This window comes from Semicossyphus pulcher, unplaced genomic scaffold, assembly GCF_022749685.1.
Source record: "Semicossyphus pulcher isolate SPU_LCO1_2020_fin unplaced genomic scaffold, fSemPul1.0.p SCAF_18, whole genome shotgun sequence".
NCBI lineage: Eukaryota > Metazoa > Chordata > Actinopteri > Labriformes > Labridae > Semicossyphus > Semicossyphus pulcher.
The window spans coordinates 17,140,483-17,161,693 of record NW_027211691.1 but is presented as its reverse complement, the minus strand read 5'-3'; the positions used below and the strand labels follow the sequence as shown (position 1 = coordinate 17,161,693).

At 45.5% G+C, this 21,211-nt stretch overlaps 1 protein-coding gene across 1 annotated transcript in view; it reads left to right on the top strand.

Annotated features, from left to right (window-relative positions):
* LOC138595859 (disks large-associated protein 1-like) overlaps window positions 1-21,211 on the top strand; it is a 47,893-nt gene that overhangs the window by 18,724 nt on the left and 7,958 nt on the right. The window contains exons 5-6 of the mRNA XM_069667339.1: window positions 17,954-18,339; window positions 18,425-18,504. Coding sequence (XP_069523440.1) covers window positions 17,954-18,339; window positions 18,425-18,504 — 466 coding nt within the window. The remainder of the gene's footprint in view (window positions 1-17,953; window positions 18,340-18,424; window positions 18,505-21,211) is intronic.

Genomic DNA, 21,211 nt, shown 5'->3' with positions numbered 1-21,211 from the left:
TATTTTTCAGAGGTGCTGAGGGGTTGGCTGAGAACAGTGGCTGTCCTCAAGTCAAAGGCTACAAGACAATGTTTCAGTTAATTGATGTGAATTTCCAAGGACACGGACAGAACTGTTAAAACTTTGAAAATAAAAACAACGAGTTGGCTAGATTTTTAAGTATCCAACAAGAGAAATGTCAAAGCCATTCCCCCAAAATACATAAATGTTCAATCGTATTTAATGAAATGATTGGACGGACTTATAAATAGTGTTATAGACATTAAACCAGATAGCTAAACGATAACTGAACAAAGTAGATGTTGGGAGATCTTATTTCGTAAAGGGAAAGTTTGACATTTTCACCGCCACACTCATCAATGTCACTTCTCCCTCGCTCACCAATCCAAATCAAGAAGAGGCGGGACTTACGATATCAACTTTGTCATCAACAGTGAAGGAGGAGTAGCTAATCCTTCTGTTTATTGGAGGGTACAATTTCCAGGTCTAGAGCTGCAGCTGTTTTCTTTGATTAAAAGCAAATATTAAGCATGAAGAGCAATTTATAATCACACTTACCGGTCACTACAGAGGGAAGCAGAAGTGCCGCCAGACAACTTTCGTAACCTAGCAACAGTAAAGGTTGAGGTTGTGTGCAAAAAAAAACACCATAAGTGGACACAGGCCCTGATACCACTCCCATGTCAGTAGTCAAAATATGAAGCTACCACCAGCAGCTGGCTAACTTAGCTTAGCATAAAGACTTTATATGAATTGTCAGTTTTATTCTTAAGAGATTGATCAAACAATATATAATGCTTATAGTCCTGAGCTATGGAGGGTGTAGTAGGCACATGGCACACTTTGGAGAGGCCTTTCTTAAAGCAGCTAAAAAGTAAAACCTGTCGAAATGATGTTATTGTGCCAGTGAATTGTTCATTGCAACCAAACTGACACATCACTTTAACATGTTTAACACCACGGCACTCAAAATGTTTAAATGTTTTCTCAGGCTGACGGAGGACTCAGTAGGTGTGCTCCTCATCTCAAGTTTTCAATGACGCTATACGTCCACTATAGAAGAGATTTTCTGAAGCTTACTAACTGCTATAGAATTTCAAAGTGAATAGTCCAAGGTTTCACTTTGTGGAGCAAGAGAGAACTCTGATTTCTCAGTGAAGTGAAACGATTACATTAACCCTGCAATGGCTGAACTATATCGTACAGTACAGTCAACAGAAAAACCATTCACCACAGCACGGCACAGAAGAAAAGAAACGTCTGTGGAAACAAATTATAGGCCTTTTTATGCAGTAATATATGATAATAATGCAAATTATAAAATGCGGGCTCAGACAAGAAATAATTCAACTTTATTTTGGAGAGTAAAACTATTAAAAGACATGTTCAACCAAAAATCGCTTGATAATGATTCGTCCTATAGCTTTATGTGCTCACACATTTGCCACATATATCAAAGAATGCACAAGTAACAGAATGCTGCAAAGGCTTTAACATATTGTTTTGACATCTCCAACTGTTATCTGAGAATCGTGCCAAAGCAACTGAGAAAAAACTGTAACTCCCAGCACCCGGTCTGTCTCCAGCACATTGCTACAGGCTGAAGTAAAGCCTGTGCAACAGTGCCCCCAGGGGCTCACACTAACACAGCACTGCACCTCTGCCCTCTCTTCCTACAATAGCTAGTGTTAAGTGGGAGGATAAAAAAACACCAGACAGCTTGACCCAATTAACAACAATCACTGCCATCACTGGCACTTCTCCAGGACTTGTGTTCTGAGGGAGCCTGTGAGAATAAATAACTTTGTGTTTCCCAGCGTGCTATATATACATGCAGGGATACACACCACTGAAGTCTGCCTGAATCAAGATCAAGCCGAGCATTCGTCCAAATCTTCCCTTCACACCTTCGGCAGCCCACGCACATTTCCAACAGCAAGGCTGCAATGTGTTTTTCATATGTCAGGGTGACTCATATGTTATAAAAGCAAAGAAAAAAGGCCGCCCTAAGGCGCCCTGTGTGTTCTCTTGAGAGGGTCCCCTCTGTAGGTGGGTTTGAGGAGGACTACAGGTGAAGGCGCCTGTGGCAGGATTAGGTCGGACTGAGCTATCGCTCCGGAGAACGCTGACCTGAGCTGCTCCATGCGGCTGCAGTCACTAACTGTGGCTTTGGCCATCTGCCTGCTAACAGTGAGAGAGAGAGAGATGAGTTAAGAGCAAGGTCAGAAAGGTTAACAATCCTGACGCCTTTATGAACAATTAAAAGTCCAGGTTTTTTAGGCTGTTGTAACCTGCTGATAGACTTTAAAACTTCTATGACAAAAGGAATAAAGGATTAGACTCAAATGTTATTAACGGTGTTTTATAATGAAAATACAAAATGATCTCCATAAGAAGATCACCAATCCACCTGGTACAAAATGTATATTAGTAATATTACTAAATATAAGAATTGTTTTGCATCAACAATCGGTAACCCTGCACTTAATCCTTGCCCTCTGCGTATTAAAATGCTCAGCACAAAATCAACTGCACCACGCTGTCCTGAACCACAAGGGGGCAGAGTTTATGAATCACATCTGTCTGGCTCAATATTTGACTGTAAATAGGTTTTAGAATAAGAGAGACTGCTGCTATAGCTTAATGTGTTGAGAGTGAAAAAGTCTATCAGTGTGTCAGCTTTTGGTTATTAATTAAATTCATATTTTGTTTTAATTAGATTGCCTCAAAAGAGTTAGAAATTTGACTTAAATTTGACTTATAGTGAAACAAACACACACAAAATATGAAATAGAAATCCTTCAAAATAAAACATTTGAGATCAAGAGTACAGAACTGTATATCAATGGCAGTACTCCTGACTACATGTCAGACAAACGTTGAGTTATCTATTAAGCAGGGCTTTAGATACCATGGTGATGTTATGTTGACTAATATTTGTTAATCTGGGTTCTATTTGATATCTCACTATTTTACTAAAAACAAAATTATTAAAAAGAAATACAATATTCAACACCATATTAAACATGGCAGTACGGAAAAAGCTTTGAAACAGCAGTGAGGACATATTTTGAAGGTGGGTTTCTGCTCTGGAAACTCTGACTCTATGTAGTCCTGCCTTTATGGTCGGCCCTGTTTTCAAGGGTTTAGCTTGTAATAGCAAAAATCAATACCCATATTTTTTTGTCTTTTACAATTTTGTAGTTTTAAAGCGTCTCTTTAATATTTTTTCCTACTGTTACCACTGTTATTTTTGTATTAATTTCTGTTCTCCGTGAAGGTCTGTGTTTCTGTTTTAGTGAAACTATTTTTTCCATCTGATTCAGTAGGAAAGCATTTGGAAAACGTAGACGCTGAAGACGTCATTTGGGAAAGTTAAAGTTTTGTGTATGCCTGTGAACGGGACTGTCCCACCCAGTGCTGCTGAATGAGCTGCAAAGTGTTTGTGTGGGGCGGGGGGTGCGATCAAGGCGCGTCCACATCCTGACATAAGATCCAATATCGTCAGAGTGGAGAGGGAAAGAGGACTCCTGCTGTCAGCTGGTCTGGACTCAGTGTTAGCGGATTTCTAACTTTCATGACGTTACTTCAGTGTCTGTACAGCGCGCTGCTCGGCATGTGTGACTACTGGATTCGTCTATGTGAGTAAAAGCTGCTGATATGTTTCTCTGCCGTTTGAGAGTGATGGCAAGTTGCGGCTCGATTCAAAGAGGAAGTTGGGTTATGCTGCCTTCAAAATAAAAGTCTGGTTGGTTGGGGAAGTTGTTACGACGGAGGCAACAAGTCGCGAGATGTTAAAATTCAATTGTGCGTACCTCATTGTAATTGTAGCACCTTCTGTTATATTCAAATAAGCATACGTTAAGTCTTAGTAATATGCCTACAATGCAGGATAAGAGCCCGGCGCCGGGTAAGCAAGAATAATAAGTTACACCATTGAAATTTGAAGTGCGTCATTGACTTTTACTTTGAAACTGAAACCCGGAAGTTGTGTATTTAACGCGAGTGTATTGACACTGGTACTATCAGCGCCCATCCCATGCTTTCTGCTTATTCATGCTTGACATGAAAATGGAATAAGTGTCTGAAGTTGTTTAATATAAGATAATATAAGAAACAGGAAATGGCCCCATTAAGAAACTTTATTATTAAATGTTAACATACAGAAAAAAAGGGTTATTTTTGTAAAATTGCACTAAATTAAGTTAAAACAAATTAAATTACATTTTTGGGGGATATTTATTGTCCCTTTGTGGAGTCACATGATGAAATACACTCCCCCAACCCTCTGTAACAGTTTTTTCTTCCTAACCGGACCTCATGTGAGCACACTGAGATTAACCTACATGCTGTTTGCTTTCCCCTGCACTTATGGTGTCCGGGAAATGCTGAACACCTTCCAGCTCCACGTCTATTTTGGTACCGTATCCCTGATGGGAGGACGACAGGTGTGGCCTGCATCACACAGAGCAGCGCCTGGCACAGCATCACAACACACCCCTCCGCAGGGTCCGGTTATTTAGGTCAGACCCGGAGCCCCTCAGGAAGTGGAGTTCATCTCAGACCTCTGTGCTTGTTAAAGTGAGCATCCAGGGGGCAGGGCAGAGAGATACTGAGCCCAACAGCCTTATGGGAAACGATATCACAGGTGCCACTTACCAGTTTGAGGCCTGCTATGGTAGAAGGAGGGGCCCCTAACACCCTACTGTTTGACAGACGAGCAGTCTGTGTCGCCGTGTATCCTACAGACCATCTGTGTATCAGTGAGTCATGTACACTCTTCAGTTCATGCTGGTAAATGATGCCTGCTACGCCGCCTGCCTGCTCACCTACAGCCTTTCAGGTTGCTATTTTAGGCTCCAAGGCCCCCATGAGCACAACATGCCATGGACACAATCGCACTGTACACACACGTCTGTGTGATCCAAGTAGGCCATAGCTTGGATGTATTACGTTGGTGTCATAAATGAAAGAGGCCATTCAGGAAGGCCCCTTTAAAAGCAAGCCATAAAAAACTGTTTCATTAATAATATGAAGCCTATTCATCCTATTGACTAGAACTATTTCATTCTTTCCTTTATTGTTTTTGCTACATTTTTTTGTGTACTTCAAAGCTTTCTTTGCTGCACCTGCTTTACCTTGATGGATCATTACAGTCGTCTTCCTCAGTTTTATTCACAAATTGATCCCACCTAACACTGGCTCAAAATTCACCCTAGCACATGTTTTCTCAGGGCGCCAGTTACACAATAATTAGGTGTGAAAGTGCCAGCTTTGTGAATGTGCCAGGATTTAAACTGGTAGTGTCGTAAGAGAAACTGACTCGTTAAATTGAAGCTGGAAGCCACTGGATTGTTTTTTTAAAGGCTAACAACCATTTTATCTCTTAGCGTTATAATAATGAATACATGCTTGATTGCAGACCATTTTAAATACAGACAATTTATTGCTGATGCTTGTCCAATCCAAACGCACACACCCACCCAATTATTGTACCACATTTGGACTGATCAGACACAAAACAGCTGCTCAGACAGTGTTTGAGTCTGTGGTTTCGAGCACACCCATGTGCCTCAGGTTTGTTGTTCCCCTGTGTGACTATGGGCACTAACAGAGCCGGTCACAGCTTGTTATAGTCTCCTCTCTCAGTGAGGCTTCATTGGAGTAAGACCGTATTGCCAGATCTCTCCCCCTTGACTCTCCCTCCCTCCCTCCTCCTCTGTCATGATCAGATCACTGTCAGTTATCCGGTTATATATTCTGCTCACTTTGAGCAGGTGCAAAGACTTCAGCTACCCCCTTCTGTTTTTTAGGAAGCAGATATCATCTTAGAGCTGAGCTTATGAGAAGCCTTTTACAGTCTGTTGAAGGTATGAGGTGTCTGTCTGAGGTCGGTCTGGCTCAGGGGGTCAGATGTTGAACAGCAACAGTATGTCCTATCCAAGTAGAGTTTCTGTTGCTTACATTAAAGCAGAAAAAATAGAAATGCAGTCGTGTTGAAGTAAATTTTGACCTCAAAACAAATTAAATTTGTTTGTGTACTTTTAGTTCTCTAAACAGAACAAAGTGCTGCTTTGGATCTGATGTTTTTCCCTGCATATTTACAGTTTCTCTCACCCGCTGACTCTTCCTGCACTCTCTTCCAGGCTTTCAGCTTTCCTCTTTCATCTGCCTCATAATTCCTCTGTGCTGTGGGGAAAGTTAAATCCAGATTTCTAGTAATCCTCGGTAAAATAAAACAGAGCAGAGACAGCAGAACAAAGGTGGTAAAGAGGTCAGGTTAAAATATGGTTGTTAATGAAAACCGTTAAGTGCAAAGCAGTGAAGCTGTACGGCGCCTCAGAGAGGAGGCTGCCCTGACTTTTCAACACATTAGTGTCTGCCGTCTATGAATAATACACCAGCGTCTGAGATGCGTGCTCCCTGCGTGAACCAAACCCCAGTTATTTAATATTAACATGCAAGTCTTTATATGAAACAAAACTATTGTACAGGATGATTAGCTTTCATATGATGTTAGCTTAGCTGCTCATGAATCAGTGTGTCTCATCTCCCCCTGAAAAGACAGTTTAGATAATAGGAGCATGCTGGGTATTTACCGCACAGTAGACATAAAGCATATTAGTACCATTGTACAAAATAGAGGAAAGAAAAACAGGGACGACATGTCTGAAAATCCACACAAATAGTCCAAAGCTGCCAGTCGACTGCCCCTTCTCCAAAGAAGATCCTGGGTTAAAAACAAAATAGGAAACAAACAACTAAAAACACACACACTTGGGGGGGATCAGCCATAATATCTGACAGTGTATAAGATAAGGCAGGGTTTGTACAGAGTAAAAGCACAACATAGCAGCAGGGATCAGGACATACAGTTCAGTCTTATCGAGCAATGTCAAAAACAGCCTCAACACTTTTACAAATAACTTTGAGAATTCCATCTGTTAAAGCAAACCTGTTAACACATGAACTTTAACATTAAATGTACTGCTTCATTCTTTGAGATGATGTTTCACATGCAAAATGTCAAATATCTGTGCACCAAGCGAGAGCCAGAAGGGTTTTTTTTAACTGTTTATTTTCATTTGTCACAAAACAGGAAATTCTCTGACATAAAAATGTGTTAGTAACTAGTGATCAAATAAAATGATAAATAAATAAAAAAAACACTAAAAATAAATAATAAAGATCGAAAAAAAAATTTAATTGGCATTTTACCAGGGACAGACATTTCCAGCAAAGCAGGGTCAATCATATGGAAGTATTTTCTGTAGTACTCTGCTATTACAACAACCCATATCATTTAGTTAGACACCCAAATACACTTTAACACACTTCCACCTTTAAGTTAAGATGTCCATCTTCGTTTGTAGACTCACAGTCATCCGTTCCATAATGTAGACCTGTGTAAGCCTCTGCAGCAGCCAGATGTATAACTTTATGTGATACTTTCTTTCCTCATGTCCCAGACTGACGGCAGGAAACAAGGTGAAAATCACATGACCCAGTTTCAAAAATCTTTGGTAAAATTCCACGCAAAGTTTGACGTGTGTTTATAAGCTGTTTAAAAGATGTTTGCTTTTCACACAAACTTTGAAAGATGTAATTTCTGCTTCTTTGTGGGCTTCAGAAGGGGGGAATAAAACAAAGTTATAGACAAAATACTCCCTTAGTTGAATTAACTTGAAGTGTGAAGTTGATATGTAGGAAGTTATATAAACATGAGATGATGTAACACCTTAAACAGATTTCTAAGCATGTTAGAGTGTAACACTGAGCAGAAAATAGTTATGCTGTAGTATTCCTCTGTAGTTTATCACATCATTCATGTTTTAGATTCCAATTCCTGTTTGTCGCCACTAGAGGGAGCTTTGCCCCCATATTTATAACACATCCAGCTTTCCTTCTGATGTTCCCTCACAGCAGTGGGTCTCTATTTGGGGCAACTTGCAAGTTTTATCTTGTTTTACTGCTGTCAGACATAATTTCAGGCTAATTTTTTTGTCTTATCTGCACTTCCTGTGTGTTCCCGGCCTCTAACAGGCAGAAAGAAACACAGACAGAGGACATAAGTGATCGGTGTGTAAGATAGGGCACCTATGAATCATGGCTGACATTCAGTTGCTTGATGTATATGTGCCTGAGAGACATGGAGATCAAACGGTGTTCGATGAGGAATGCTTCTTTGAGCTGCTCCTCACACACACACACACACACACACACACACACACGCAGATAGCTGTCTATTTCCTGCTCTGATGTTAATTACAGGGGCAGATAAAGCCCTGCCTTAGCATCGTACGCGGCTGCATGTCAGATACACCTGTGTGTCAGCGGATCAAAGGCCGTCCTTTAAGGTGGAATTATTATTCAAAGAGGGGATGTAAATTAAACAGTGCTCCGGTGTCATCTGTCTCACACACACACACACCTGCACGCTGCTGTCATTCCTCCTGCTTTGATGGTGCGAGTAGGTGTGTTTGACAGGAAGCGAGGGCTCGGTCGAGGCATGTGGTGACACACTCTCGCACACGCGCGGTGTACATGTGGAATAAAAAGGAGGAATAAGCCAGTCGCGGGTTGCCAGACAGAGCTTTAAAGCATGTGTGTGTGTGGCTGCTCCGTGTGCAGCTGCGGGATCATCTCGATGTGGGTAAACTGTGATTTGGCGATCTCTCTTCCTGGAGGAGATAAATCCTCGCCATGCTGGTGTGTGTGTGTGTGTGTGTGTGTGTGTGTGTGTGTGTGTGTGTCAACCGCTCAGTAATTACTTCATCCTGTCACGACTGTCTGAGAATGCGGAGCCAGTGGGAACTTGCTCTGTCGCTCTTTCACTGACACGAGGGAGAAAAACACTCAGCATCTCTCTCAGACGGCTCAGTGTCAGATTAGGGGTGTTAGTCATCAGATGAGCAGATGCAGAGAAATTTAATTTAGTTCAAAAGGCGTACATGTGTGGATTTACAACCTGTTATTCCTGCGTGTATGCCTTGATTTAAACGTGCTTCATTTTCTAATCTAATTCTTGAGCGTCTGATGTCGAATTTAATTTGAAATAATCCTCTTCTTGTGATCCAGATGTGAGCAGGGGGAGCGAGACACGCTCGTCTTGCAGTATGAAATCTTTCACTAGATGTCATCAGAGCCTCAGCTGCCTTGACACACGCTGTAATCTGGTCCAACCTGCGAGTGTCGGCCTTAATAACTCCTCTAACGTGATGCAATGTGATCTGCAGTCACCTCTGGGATCCACCTGTATGCACTTGCTGAATACTTTTGCAGAAATGCTATATCATAAAATCAATCACTTATAATCAGGGTGCATTTCCGTGACCTGATTCAACAGCGATTTCCTGCCTGGACACGCTCTGCAGCGGAATGAAAGTCAACAGGATAAATCTGCGGGAGCTTCGGGTTTGTGGCTGTTTAGGTTTGCTTACGACTTAATTGGTCCCGGCTTGTTATGGCCCCGGAATGCTTTGATTGTGGCCATTCAGGGAGGAAGAGCGGCGTTTGGATTTCTTTTGACACAGGAAGCGCAAGCAGGAGAGTTTCATTCATTCCTCTGCTGCTTAGTTTGAGAGAGGGGTGCAGGGAGGAGCTGACAGGGGCTACTGCAAACACAAAGAATGGCTGCGGCAGTGGACCCCCGCTGTCCCTGCTTCTCTGCACACACACACATGCAGCAGATTCCTGCTATAAAAGAGGGAATCTGTACTTCCCAAATGTCAAGCTGCAAAAGGCACATTTGGCGTGTCTGATCAAGCGGACAGGGGCTTCTCTGTCAGGTAGGGGCTACCCCGCTCCTCCCTTCTTAACTTCTTCCTGTCTGTGTTTTGGCATCAGAAGGCGCAAAGGAAAAGCAAAGCCCCGAGAGGATTTCCTCCGTGTTGACTGTGGATGATCCTCAAGGCTCCTGCATGCTAAAGCTGGAGCAAGGCAAGGGCCCCGCAGACTCACAGAGTTAAAACCTAAAAGAATGTGCTGCGCTCTCTCGACATATGTTGAAAGTTTTTGCGACTTTTCTTGACAGCTAAATTGTGCGGTGGAGAGTTCATGTTGCTTTCACTGTTCAGGAAGGGGAGGGAGCATGTCGGAGGAATGGTGCACGGCTGTAAGTGGGTGGTTTGGGCCGTGCAGTGTGGGAGGCCAGGCCCCAGTGCAAATTAAAGACTTCTCTGTGAAAGTCCCAGACTCGGCTACAGTAATGTGTGTGTGTGTGCGCACTCAGCGGCTGGCGGGGGAAGAGACCCGGCCCCTCCCCTCCTTTTTAAATTTTTTTTTAACCAGTCATTAAAAATAAGCCACAGCTCAACCCCCGGTACACACTGAGAGACAGCGAGAGGGAGAGAAAGAATGCATCTCGTCTTTCTCCTCCCTTTCTTTGAGCTTTGCTGCTTCACTAACCAAGTAAAACAGGGGAGGGAGGGGGACCGATTCCACTCACACTCAGACCCCTCCCCCGTGTAAAGAGACGTTTTTTTTTCTATCCAGGAGGGGAGAGAGGAGAAAGAGATGAATGGGGAAAGGAATGCAGGAGACAAACGAGTGCTCTCGGCAGGAGAGTGGGAATGTTGGAGAGACTATTGTTCCCCCCCCCAGCACAAGATTTCTGCAGGGAGTGGATGTCAACACGTAGGGAGGGAAGAGAGGGACGATGGGTGTGAAAAGTTACACCTGAGAGGCAGATCGAGCTCTGTAGCGTCCACGCACATATTCATATTAACCCTGAGACATGCTTTGGAAACACACATGCAGCCAGAGCCTATAGCTGCCATCTCGTCTTTCCCTCCGCCCGCCTCCACCCCTTCCACAGGATGTATAGGGTCACGGGGTCAGGACTGGAAACCACAAAAGACAGTATGCGTCAGTGAAGCCTGGTTCTTGTTCCAAATCCCCCCTTTAGCCCCTCTTGTACCTCCTACCTTTCTGTCTCCCCCTCTTTTTCTCTCTCATTTTCCTCTCTCTCTCAACTTTCCATCCGTCCTCCCCCGGCCTGCCTCGTTCCCTCCTCTCATATAGGAGCCCTCCTTACGTTTGCTTTTGGGCCCAGATGGCTTTAGCATGCCTCTGGCTGGGGCGGATTAAGCCGCCAGTGTCTTCTTTCGCCCTCATGTGCGAGCGGTCAGGACAAAGAACGTCAAACATGGGGAAAAAAGGGGGGAAGGAATGCGAGAGAGGGAGAGAGGAGGAAAAAAAAACTGCGAAACAACAGGCGACGCTGATGTTTCACGGCATTCCTGGAAGAGTAAACTCAAAACGCTTGTAAAAAAACGCTTTACTGTTACTTTTTGTGCCCAGTCATTTTATGAATCAGGGGGTTTTGTGCCTCCTGGGGCGCTTGTTGCAGGCAAACCACAGAAGAAGAAGAAGTGAACTTTTGACCACATTCTGCTGCATTTATATGTAAATAGCAGCTGCAGCGAGCAGTGATCCTTCATGTAATGACATGACATCCGCATTGTCTTTCAGCCCTCGCAGTTCAGGCTGATTCCGGTGTGTGTGTGTCTCGCTGTCAGATTGCTACTTTGTCCCTGTGTCCATTACTCACCAGGTTTGCGGTTATGTTTTCCTGCACACTTTGTGGACAGTCTGTCTTGTTTTATCAGGAGCTTTGTTTAGCACTTGGGGACAGTGTGGTCGCAAACTTTGTTGTTGTTCTTAAAGTATTTTTAGCTCAGCAGCCTGTCTCATCCTCTGTTCCCTTTAACAAGTTACATATTCTGAGATGTACCGAGTCACGCTTCATCACAAAGCAAGTTTCTCTTCATGACTAACTCGCCCCTTCTCCCCCGAAGGCTTCATGATTCTGTTTCTGAGTATGCCATGACTTGTTGCCCGTGCTGTCATTCCCGGCACATGCGATGTGTCACTCGGCGCAGCCGGCCCCGACTCTGCTCTTAAGGTCGGTGAGCAACTCTGTGGGAAATGAGTGCAGTGAAAGCATGCGTGAGATGTGTGGGCGTGTTAGCTTTGTCGTTTAGCGCTAATGCTCAGGTTTATGCCCCACGAAGCAGCTGGAATGTACAGGAACTGAAGGAAACAGGACGGCAAACTTATCCTCTTACTCCCCTCCCCTTTCTCACCTCTCTCGCTATTATTCTTTCTTTATCTCCCACTCCTCTGACTGACTTTGCTCTCTTTTTCCACCCCCTGCAGGCAGGTTCTTTAGCACAGAAACAAAAGGCTGATGTGGCTCTTCATGTGGTTTTTTTTTTTTTTTAGAGTAGTCAGGGTAAAGCCCTCGCCGAGGAGCAGCGTGGAACAATGGAAGCGGCCCGGAGCCGTCGCAGGGCCGGGCTAATGAGAAAACCCCCTTCATGTAAGAGGAGTCTTTAGGAGATTAGCTCACATGCTTCAGTACTGTACGGGGAGGAACTTTGGGATTACATATTTATACCAGATCCTGCATGATTATAGCTAACAGAGCTGCAGAAGTCATGTAGCTGCTATTTACAGTGTTGACGTAAACAAAGACACTGCTGTTAGCGTAAATGCTAGTTACTGTGACATTTTGCAGGGATTTAAAATAATCAGTTGCATATTTTACTTTCCAGCGTAACAAAAGAACTCTCAAAGGAAGTTGAAAAAAAGAAGCTAATGTTTTGAAAATGAGTTTTTATTCTCCCGCCCTGCAGGCTTCTGTCTCTCCCCTCCTGTCACTGATTGACAGGCCGAGCAGACCGTCAGGCCATAAAAACAGGCATGCAGGTAACCGAGCTCTCTATTTGAACTTGCAGCTCAGGAAAGTGGGTTAAGTGAAGTGAATCTATTGCCTAACAGAGAGCAGCTGCCTGCCAGATTTAGCGCTGGCTGACAGTTGTAAACAAACTCTTATCTAGTCATTCAGCCTGCCGGAGCAGTTACCCGCTGTTGACACGGGTTTCTGTCAAAAAAAAAAAGGTGCACACGGCTTTGTCAGCGCACACCAGAGGCAGACGTAACAAATGTTTCATGCTGATATGCCTTAACTCATATATTTTAATGCTAAAGCTAGCGCAAAGCTGCTCCCCACTCACACATGCTAAGTAAACGTCTTCAGAAGGCACTCTCACAGGCGCACACAGTGAGCTATTGTGTCTGAGAGAGTGCAGGCATCTGGAGTGCAGAAACCCTCTTCTGTGACCTCTGACCTTTTGCGGCTAAGAGTCGCAGACTGACATGAGGGTCTGTGCAAGATTTTCAGGTGACTTAGAGGGCTGTCAGAGGACTGTTAAAGGACCTTTGTGTGCGCTGTGTGCAGGGTTTGTTGTGCGTCTGCAGAATTAGCTCGTTAGCATTGATAACCTGCAATTTGAGGTTAATTTAACACTTTAAACTAAACACTTTTTTTTTTACTTTAACTCAAACTAGCCTCCTGGATGTGCCTTGTATTGCTGCTTTGTTGCTCACAGCAGAAGTGTGAAGTCACATGGTGTGAACCTCTCAGGTTGTTGTCGTGTCCTGACCCTGTGACAGGCGTCCTGACAGCGATCCAGGACAAACTGGTTGGTAGAGTTCAGTATTCAGCCACACAAAGCCGACGCTTCAGGGCTAAAACACATGTATTCATTTGCAACACAGTGGCTCTCAGTTTCTCTCCCTTCTCTGCTTTTCTGGTGTTTATTTGATTTTTAATTCACGCTAGCTGGCCCCCATTATTCCCGCTTTGTTTTGCTGTTGGCTGGTGTTTCGGCGAGCGTCGCTGCAGCTGCAGTGTTCCCTGTCAAGGTAAACAAACGGCCGACACAAGCTCCCCTCCGCTAGCTGCTGCTGCTGGTGAAACGCCAAGCCTCCCAGCAAACTTCATGTTGCTATGAGTCGCCATGGTGACGCTATCACAAAGGACTCCAGCTGGCTCTATGTGCGTGTGTGTGTGTGTGTGTTTGTGTATGACCAAGAGGAGCTGAAGGAGATGGACAAATGGACAGAGAGCGAGCAGACGGAGCCAGGCAGTAACTCTCTGATTCACCCTCCTCCTCCTCCTCTGCTCCTCTTCTCTGTTCACTATTCTCTGCCCTCTCCCCTCTGGCAGACCCTCATCCCAAACACAGTGCAGCTGGGCTCAGCTGTCAATGTTCCCCCCATACTGACCGCCCCCTTTCCGGGCCTTTGTATTTGTTTGGTCGGTTGGTGGATTTGCCCTTGGCCCCCACGCGGGGGAGCCCGTTCCTGTTAGCTCGCCTCTTAAACCAAAGCGTCTGCTCTTTGAAGTGGCCTATCACACAGATACACAGATTGGAGATTACAAGGCAGCTGCCTGCCTTCAATCTGTCCTGTAACATGAACACGCTGATTAAATAAAGGAAACGGCACACACCTATGCAGACGCACGAATGGGACACGGCGATCGGCAGAGCCAATAAAGAGGCAGCTCGCTGCTCTGGTTTTGTTCTGAGGGCTGCAGAAATGAATGGAGACTGCGCTTTGTCTCAGGGGAGGGAGGAGGGCTTTCTTTGATATGATCGAGCCCAGAGGTGGGTGGAGGTGGAGGGCTGCTCCGCCAAGGAGAACTGCTATTCACACCAACTTGTCGGCGTGGAACTTTTGAAGCATCTGTCAAAAGAGGGATTTGGCAGAGAGCCACTAGAGTTTGCTCATTCACAAACTTGCCTCTTTGAGATGACAATGCTCTCAGCAGGCCGCTCCTACCTCTGAGAGGGAGAGGAGATGAAATTCCTCCTCCATTAAGGGAGGAAGTTGTTACCGGGGTTCTTGTTGCACACAAAAGAATATGATAGATCTCTTTCTCATTTCCTTTTTAACCTGATATTTTGAGGTAAAACGTTTTAGCGCGCTCTCCTCTTTCTTGTGTTTAGTGAAGAGAGCTTTTCACATTCCTCCTCAAGGGTCTGACGGAGTCCTGCGTCACATTCCTCCTTAACTCTGTCCTTGACTGTGTGTGTGTGTGTGTGTGTGTGTGTGTGTGTGTGTGTGTGTGTGTGTGGGAGAACCGGAGCAGTGTCTGTTCCTCTCACGGCTGCAAGAGGATCAAACTACGTTCTTATCATCTCTATGGAAACTTGGCTTCTTTCTTATCGGGAGAGTTGCTTTGGTCAGATGCTTTCCCCTCTCTGTGTCAGGCAGACTCACTACAGCTTCCAAATGCATTGACATCTCTGCGCGCATTACATCATTACATTACTCACACACATCCACGTTAATGGCTCGGGCCTCGGTCTGAAGGATGGAGAGCATATCAGTGGCAGGAAGTCTGTGGTCTTCCTTGATGTGGAGAGCTTGAAACGCTAAGCCGGGCTGTGTCAGTGTTATTTGTGTGCCTGCGTCTGCATGTCCACAAGCCTGCGTGTGCATATACATGTGTGTGCGTGGGCATGCTCTCACTCCACAGTGTGTTTATCTAACCTGTCTTGGCATTCAACCCCCCCCTTCCCTTCCATCATCCTCTCCGGCCTGTCTGGCTCTCTCGGTGACAGCTAGGTGGGACACGGCGCGTCGTCTCCTGTTTCGTACAGCGCTTTTATTGAGCGGATGAAAAACCCTCTCTGCGATTTAACCCTTCTCTTGCACGCAAACACACACGTGTAGTGTCATCCCGCACGCACGCACACACATGTGTGACTTTTAGATGACTTCAGGGGATAGAAGCTCTGAAAGGCTCTGACATTCTATCCTTTGAACCTCCGCGCCTGATAGGGGCAGGACCTCGCCCTCTCCCTGTGTGTGAGCGCATGTGTGTGTTTTTTTGCTCTCTTGTGGGTCTGTACTCAGCGACCTTTTGGAAGATTAGCCCTGGACGTCCATCATATTCCCCAGGCAGGTCTGTGAAAAGTCAAAGCAGGGCTGCATGCTCAGATGATGACTTTGGCAGTGATTCCTGCGTCTCTCAAAATACATTTAGCTGCAGGAGGAAGTCGTCTTCTTTTGTCTTTCTTGTGGTTTCCTTCGCTCCCATTAAAGACACTCATCACTCTGATCTAATCTCAAAGAAGCGTTCATCCCGTCTGAGGACTTTCCAGCTTGTCAAAACCTGACTGAAATCTCGTCTGGCATCATCCAATCACTGCCGGGCGAGTCAGAAGCGGGAGGTGGGAGGATGTGGGTGGAGGGGTTTGGCTGGATGACTCTGTCAAATCTTAAAAGATGAAGTCAGCCCTCCTCATTCACCCTCCGGTACGCCGAGGCCTCCCTGTAGCTGTCAAGCGAGATGGCAAGACACAAAGCAAAACAACATCCGGCTCTAATAGTTTTAGACATGGCTGCTCGCGCTGGGTGTGGCTGGCAACAGTTGTCTGCCGCACGCAGAGCAGCGATTCCCGCCACGGTAGGATGTTTGTCTTTTGTAGGGATTAAAGGGATCCAGGAAACCCGCTGTCCTAGTTCTGCCACGGTGCATAAGAGAGAGAGAGGGCGACCTAGTTTTGATGATAGCACCGGGGCAGGAAGGAGATTCCAAGGTATAATGTAGTTAGGAGGTGGCTGGTTTTGGCTTCCTATGTTTTTTTGTCTGTTGGCATGTTCCTATACAAAGCCCTCTGAGTCAGTCTGTGAGAGGCTCCATTGTCTGCACGACCTGTAGCTGTAACCTGAGAGCGCACTGACAGACAGAGGGAGAGAGTAACAGAGCAGCTTTTTTAATATCTGTTTGGAGTGCGCTGATCTCCCCAGCTGTCTCCTGCAGTATCATTTACCTTCTGTTCCTCATCATAAACATCATTTAACTCCGGTGCAGTTTTTGGTATAAACAGCAGTAGGGCACATCAGCACGCAAGGCTATATTCAGCATCAAACGGTTGTGGATGTGTACAGTAAGTGCGTGGAGGGTTTAACCATGTAGATCAGTGGGTCAAGTGGCTGACATACTAATCCTATTACTAGACGAGGCTGTGATTTGTTAAAGTTGGCCCTAATCTACTGTGCATTTTGCTCCGCTACGCAGGGATCTGTGACCTCTGGGTGTCAGCTGTCACCAAGTCATTTCCCTCTCATGCAGTGAAGGGATTTATTTCCACTTTTTTCTTAATCATTTTTTTTATTACAATATTTATGTCCACTTTCTACATCATGATACATTACTTTATTTTTATACTTTTATTCACAAATGTTTGCTTCTAATTTAATAAATACTGTATAAGAGCGTGTAATCTTTGCTCAAGTAAGTTAAGCTGCTTTCCCACTGGTCAAAACACCCCCTAACACCTGCTAACACCCTGCTTTTTTGCTTAATGGTAAAGGCTCAGGCTTCAGACCCGGGTCAAATGACTCTACAGTAGACCCGGGTAAGTATCGACTTGGCGCTGATCGGCTGCGATCGGCAATGATGGGAACACAAGACCTAAGCTAAGACCTATGCTAAGCTTCGTCTATAACTTCTGCGACTCCTTGTCATCTCGGCTACAAATTCCGGCGCGAACAAATTTGTCCGCGCCGAGTTTGTTAAACAGACTGAATGAGTAAAAGATACAATAAAGACCTAACCACCGTAACATCTTCACTCTTTACTAACCCCGTCTCCGGCGTGTTTGTGACGTCAGACGGTGACGTAGCAGAAAAGAGACCGACAGGAGTATACTCCACTGGCAATGGGAAAAGAGACAATCGGCATCAGCGCGCTAGTTTCGGTGGGAAAGAGGTATCATTATTTGCTGCACCAGTCCAAACATCCAAAGAGGATCGTTGCTTGTTTAATCCTGCAATTCCACAACGTTTGAAACCTCACAAGAGACAGAAAAAAAAGCCGCAGAGGCAGAGAGATCCTGACTTGTATCAAAAGCTCTGTCTCCTACATTTCCCATGATGCAACTCAATCTTGTGTCCTAAATGTCTGTGCCTGTCTAACTCTGAACATCAAAGTTTTCTGTTTTGTTTCAAGCCTCCAGCCCTCTCCAAGATATCCCTGATGACATCACTATGACATAATCTCTGAGTTTAGACTGAAGTCTCTCCGCACGCTGTACTGAGCTTATTATGATGAGCTGACTAATCATTTTTTATCTCTGTCTCCTCCTCACAGTGTCATCATGCATCACCACCTACAAGAAAACGCCTCCCCCGGTCCCACCACGGACCACCCCCTCCAAACCCTTCATCTCCATCACGGCTCAGAGCAGCACCGAGTCGGCCCAGGACGCCTACATGGACGGCGGCTCCGGCCCGCGCACGGGCATCAGCTCCCAGCCGGGCCTGTCCAACTCCACGGAGAGCATCGACAGCATGAAGGCCCTGACGGCGGCCATCGAGGCGGCTAACGCTCAGGTGCACGGCCCCGCCAGCCAGCACGTCACCAACAGCACCATCACCATCACTGCCACCGCCACCACCTCCGCCGTCGCACACGTCTCCGCCGACAGCAAGGCGCAGAGGGAAGCGCTCCGAAAGTGCCTCTCTATAGGGATCCAGGTTTGTGGTCCAGCTTTTTGTGCATGTTAAGGAGCTGCTGTGGTAGCAGTTTGACAGCTTCTCCTCCTCCTCCTCCTCCTCGCAGGTGGATCCAGAGGAAGAAGGGCCGACGGAGGAGCAATCTAAATTCCAGTCGATAGGAATTCAGGTGGAGGACGAGCGATGGTGAGTAGAGAGAGGGAGGAGGAGGGTGTACAAGTGAAACTGGATAAGTCTGAAGGGAGGGATGAACAGGAAGAGGACTTTAGGAGACAGAGAGAGGTTTGTAGTGCGCAGTGCAAGCTTTTGCCCCCCTGCACCGGCTTCCCCGCAGCAGCTGTCCCCAGATCAGTGGAGGTTGGCGTCAGAGCCCCCCTCAGCCAGGGGGCCCCAAGTGACAGCTGGGCCAGAGGATGTGGCGCAGGGAAGCTGGACGGGTGGAGGGGGTGAGTTGACAGCCATCTGTTGCTCCAGTCATTGTGATTCAGGCTACTTTGAGGCTGTGTGTTTGTGCATGCGTGGGAGGGAGGGAGAGGGAAAAAGGGAGGGAGTTTTATTGGGTTTGTTTAGCTCTGAGAGCACAGAGGGACACTGCTGTGCTGTCAGATACAGACACTCATTCTGCAACATGTTCCCAGTTTGAGGAGGAGCAGCCGAGCGCGCATACTGTCGCTGATCGAGGCCTCTTGTTGGACACTCTGTCAAATCAGTGACCTTCTTCTCATTGAGGGAAGTTTGACAAATTTAGCCACGGTGCTGCTTTTGTTCTGTAGCCAAGGCTTGCTTTGAGAATTCAAAAAGACATCACCTTTAATCAAAGGTCACAGCGAGGGCCGACACACACACTCACACAGTGTCAGGGAATGTGCGGGGCTTTCTGAAAGGGGGATGTCCCAGCTGACTGACCATGCCAAACATTAACTCACCCAGACACGTCGTAGTCGGCTGAAGCTTGGATGTTTCGTAGAACAACCGGAGCATTTCTCTGGTTAATGTTTGGAGTAGGTGAGAGGGTGTTTTCATTGGCTGTTTACCTGTTGGCATGCGTCTGTGTGTGTGTGTGTACCTGGGAGGTCTGGGTATGATGCCCCCTACATTAGATTCCCAGACGGTGAGAGTGCCAAACTCCTACAGCCTCGCTCCGGCGCTCAAACTGTGTGGGAGAGTGTGTGCGTGTGAGAGAGTCTGTGTGTTTATATGCGGCAGTCGCAGGTCGTGACCTCACCTCGCTGTTTGAACTGGGATTAACTTAGAGGGAGTGGAAAAGAGAGGAAGACAACAAACAACATGCTTGTCTGTACTTGACTTCTTTCTCTTATTATTTATCATATTTACTCTCTTACAGATGTTTACAACTTAATTATAATCATTCTTACCTTTTCTGTATTTAAGTGTCTTTAGAAAATTTAGAAAACAGCAAGTATCAGGTCAGAAATGTGCTAAAGAAGTTCAAGAATGCTGGAAATGGATGCACTTTTATGGTCTTGGGTTGGTGTTCACCAGATGGCTGTGCAGTCACAGTGGGCATGGTGCATTGCTCATGGTCCTAGTGACTAAACCATATGCACAACCATCCTGTAAAGTCAATTTAGGGACAGCTTAGACCTCCCTGTGTTTTTGTTTTTGCCTTTACCCACTGGAGTGTGGTCATGACTGGCTTTAAGCAAGCAAACAAGAAGCCTCAGGTGCAACCTTTAGGTATGTGTTTGTGCTGCGTAAAGGCTTGAATGGCTGTAAAGAGATGTGTGTTTTCTTTCATCCCACCTATGTTACAGCCAGGGGTGGGAGGGTTACTTTAAAAGTGTATTCTGATACACTTACTAATGAGCTAAAAAATGTAACCTAATCCAAGTATCACAATTTTAAAGTAACTGATTACTTTCTGTTTCTTCTGGATTACTTCAACACTCAATCTGCAAATGAGACAAAAGAACAGAAACTTCAATACAGTAGTAGTAGAAGAAGACGACAGGTTAGCTAACATTTTTAACTGCAATTCTGTGCAGCTAACGTTAGCGGTTTGTCTTACCAGTAAATGTTTCTTTAAATTAGATGTCGAGTCCGTGGATAATGACAGCCAGAAGGCATAACTTGCACATTATTTCGATGTTGCTCCCATTTTCTCCTCTGAAGACAAAATGATGGTGAAATTTCCAGTCAGTGAAAGCAGTCAGCCCTACACACAGGTCTGTATCGGACTGAGTGACTGAGTGACGGTACTTTCAGACCCGTAGAGAGAGAGTTGCGCAATGGTGGATCATGGAGCATATTGGACCCCCACTGACGCGACTCTCTGTCTATACGGCTCTGGATACTTTGTTCGGGGAGTAGGCGGGGCTGCTCCTCTGCTGTCCTCACCTACGTCCGCTGCATGCACCTGCTTTCAAACACGTTGTCATCGGCCTCATAAGGACAGTCCTTGTATCACATTGCCCACAACAGCGCACATTGACCTGATGCGGTCAGCCACATACTAGGTTTTGACTTGTTTCACCACAGGCCACGGCAACCAGAGACTGTTGATGGCAACTTTGAGGAGCGGCATTGTGAGACTTGTGTGTCGTGAAGTGTCGTAACGTGTGCACAGGTGCGTGGTATTATCAGAGACAGTCAGACGGACGGTTTAGAAAAGAGACACCAGATGTTACAGAGCATCTTCTAGTAATCCCCATTTTTAATAAATGTATCTGTATTGTGATCACCTCTTTTTTTCTGTAACTGTGACAGAATAGTCGCCTTTTTTGTATCCTAATTATGTAACGCTGTTACTTGTATTCTGTTACTCCCCAAGCCTGGTTATAGCTTCTATCTATATTAAAATAAGTTATGGAGTATTTCTCCACTTTCCTTTTGTTTTAAACGTTTTTTTGCATGTGAGAGGAACATTTATAAC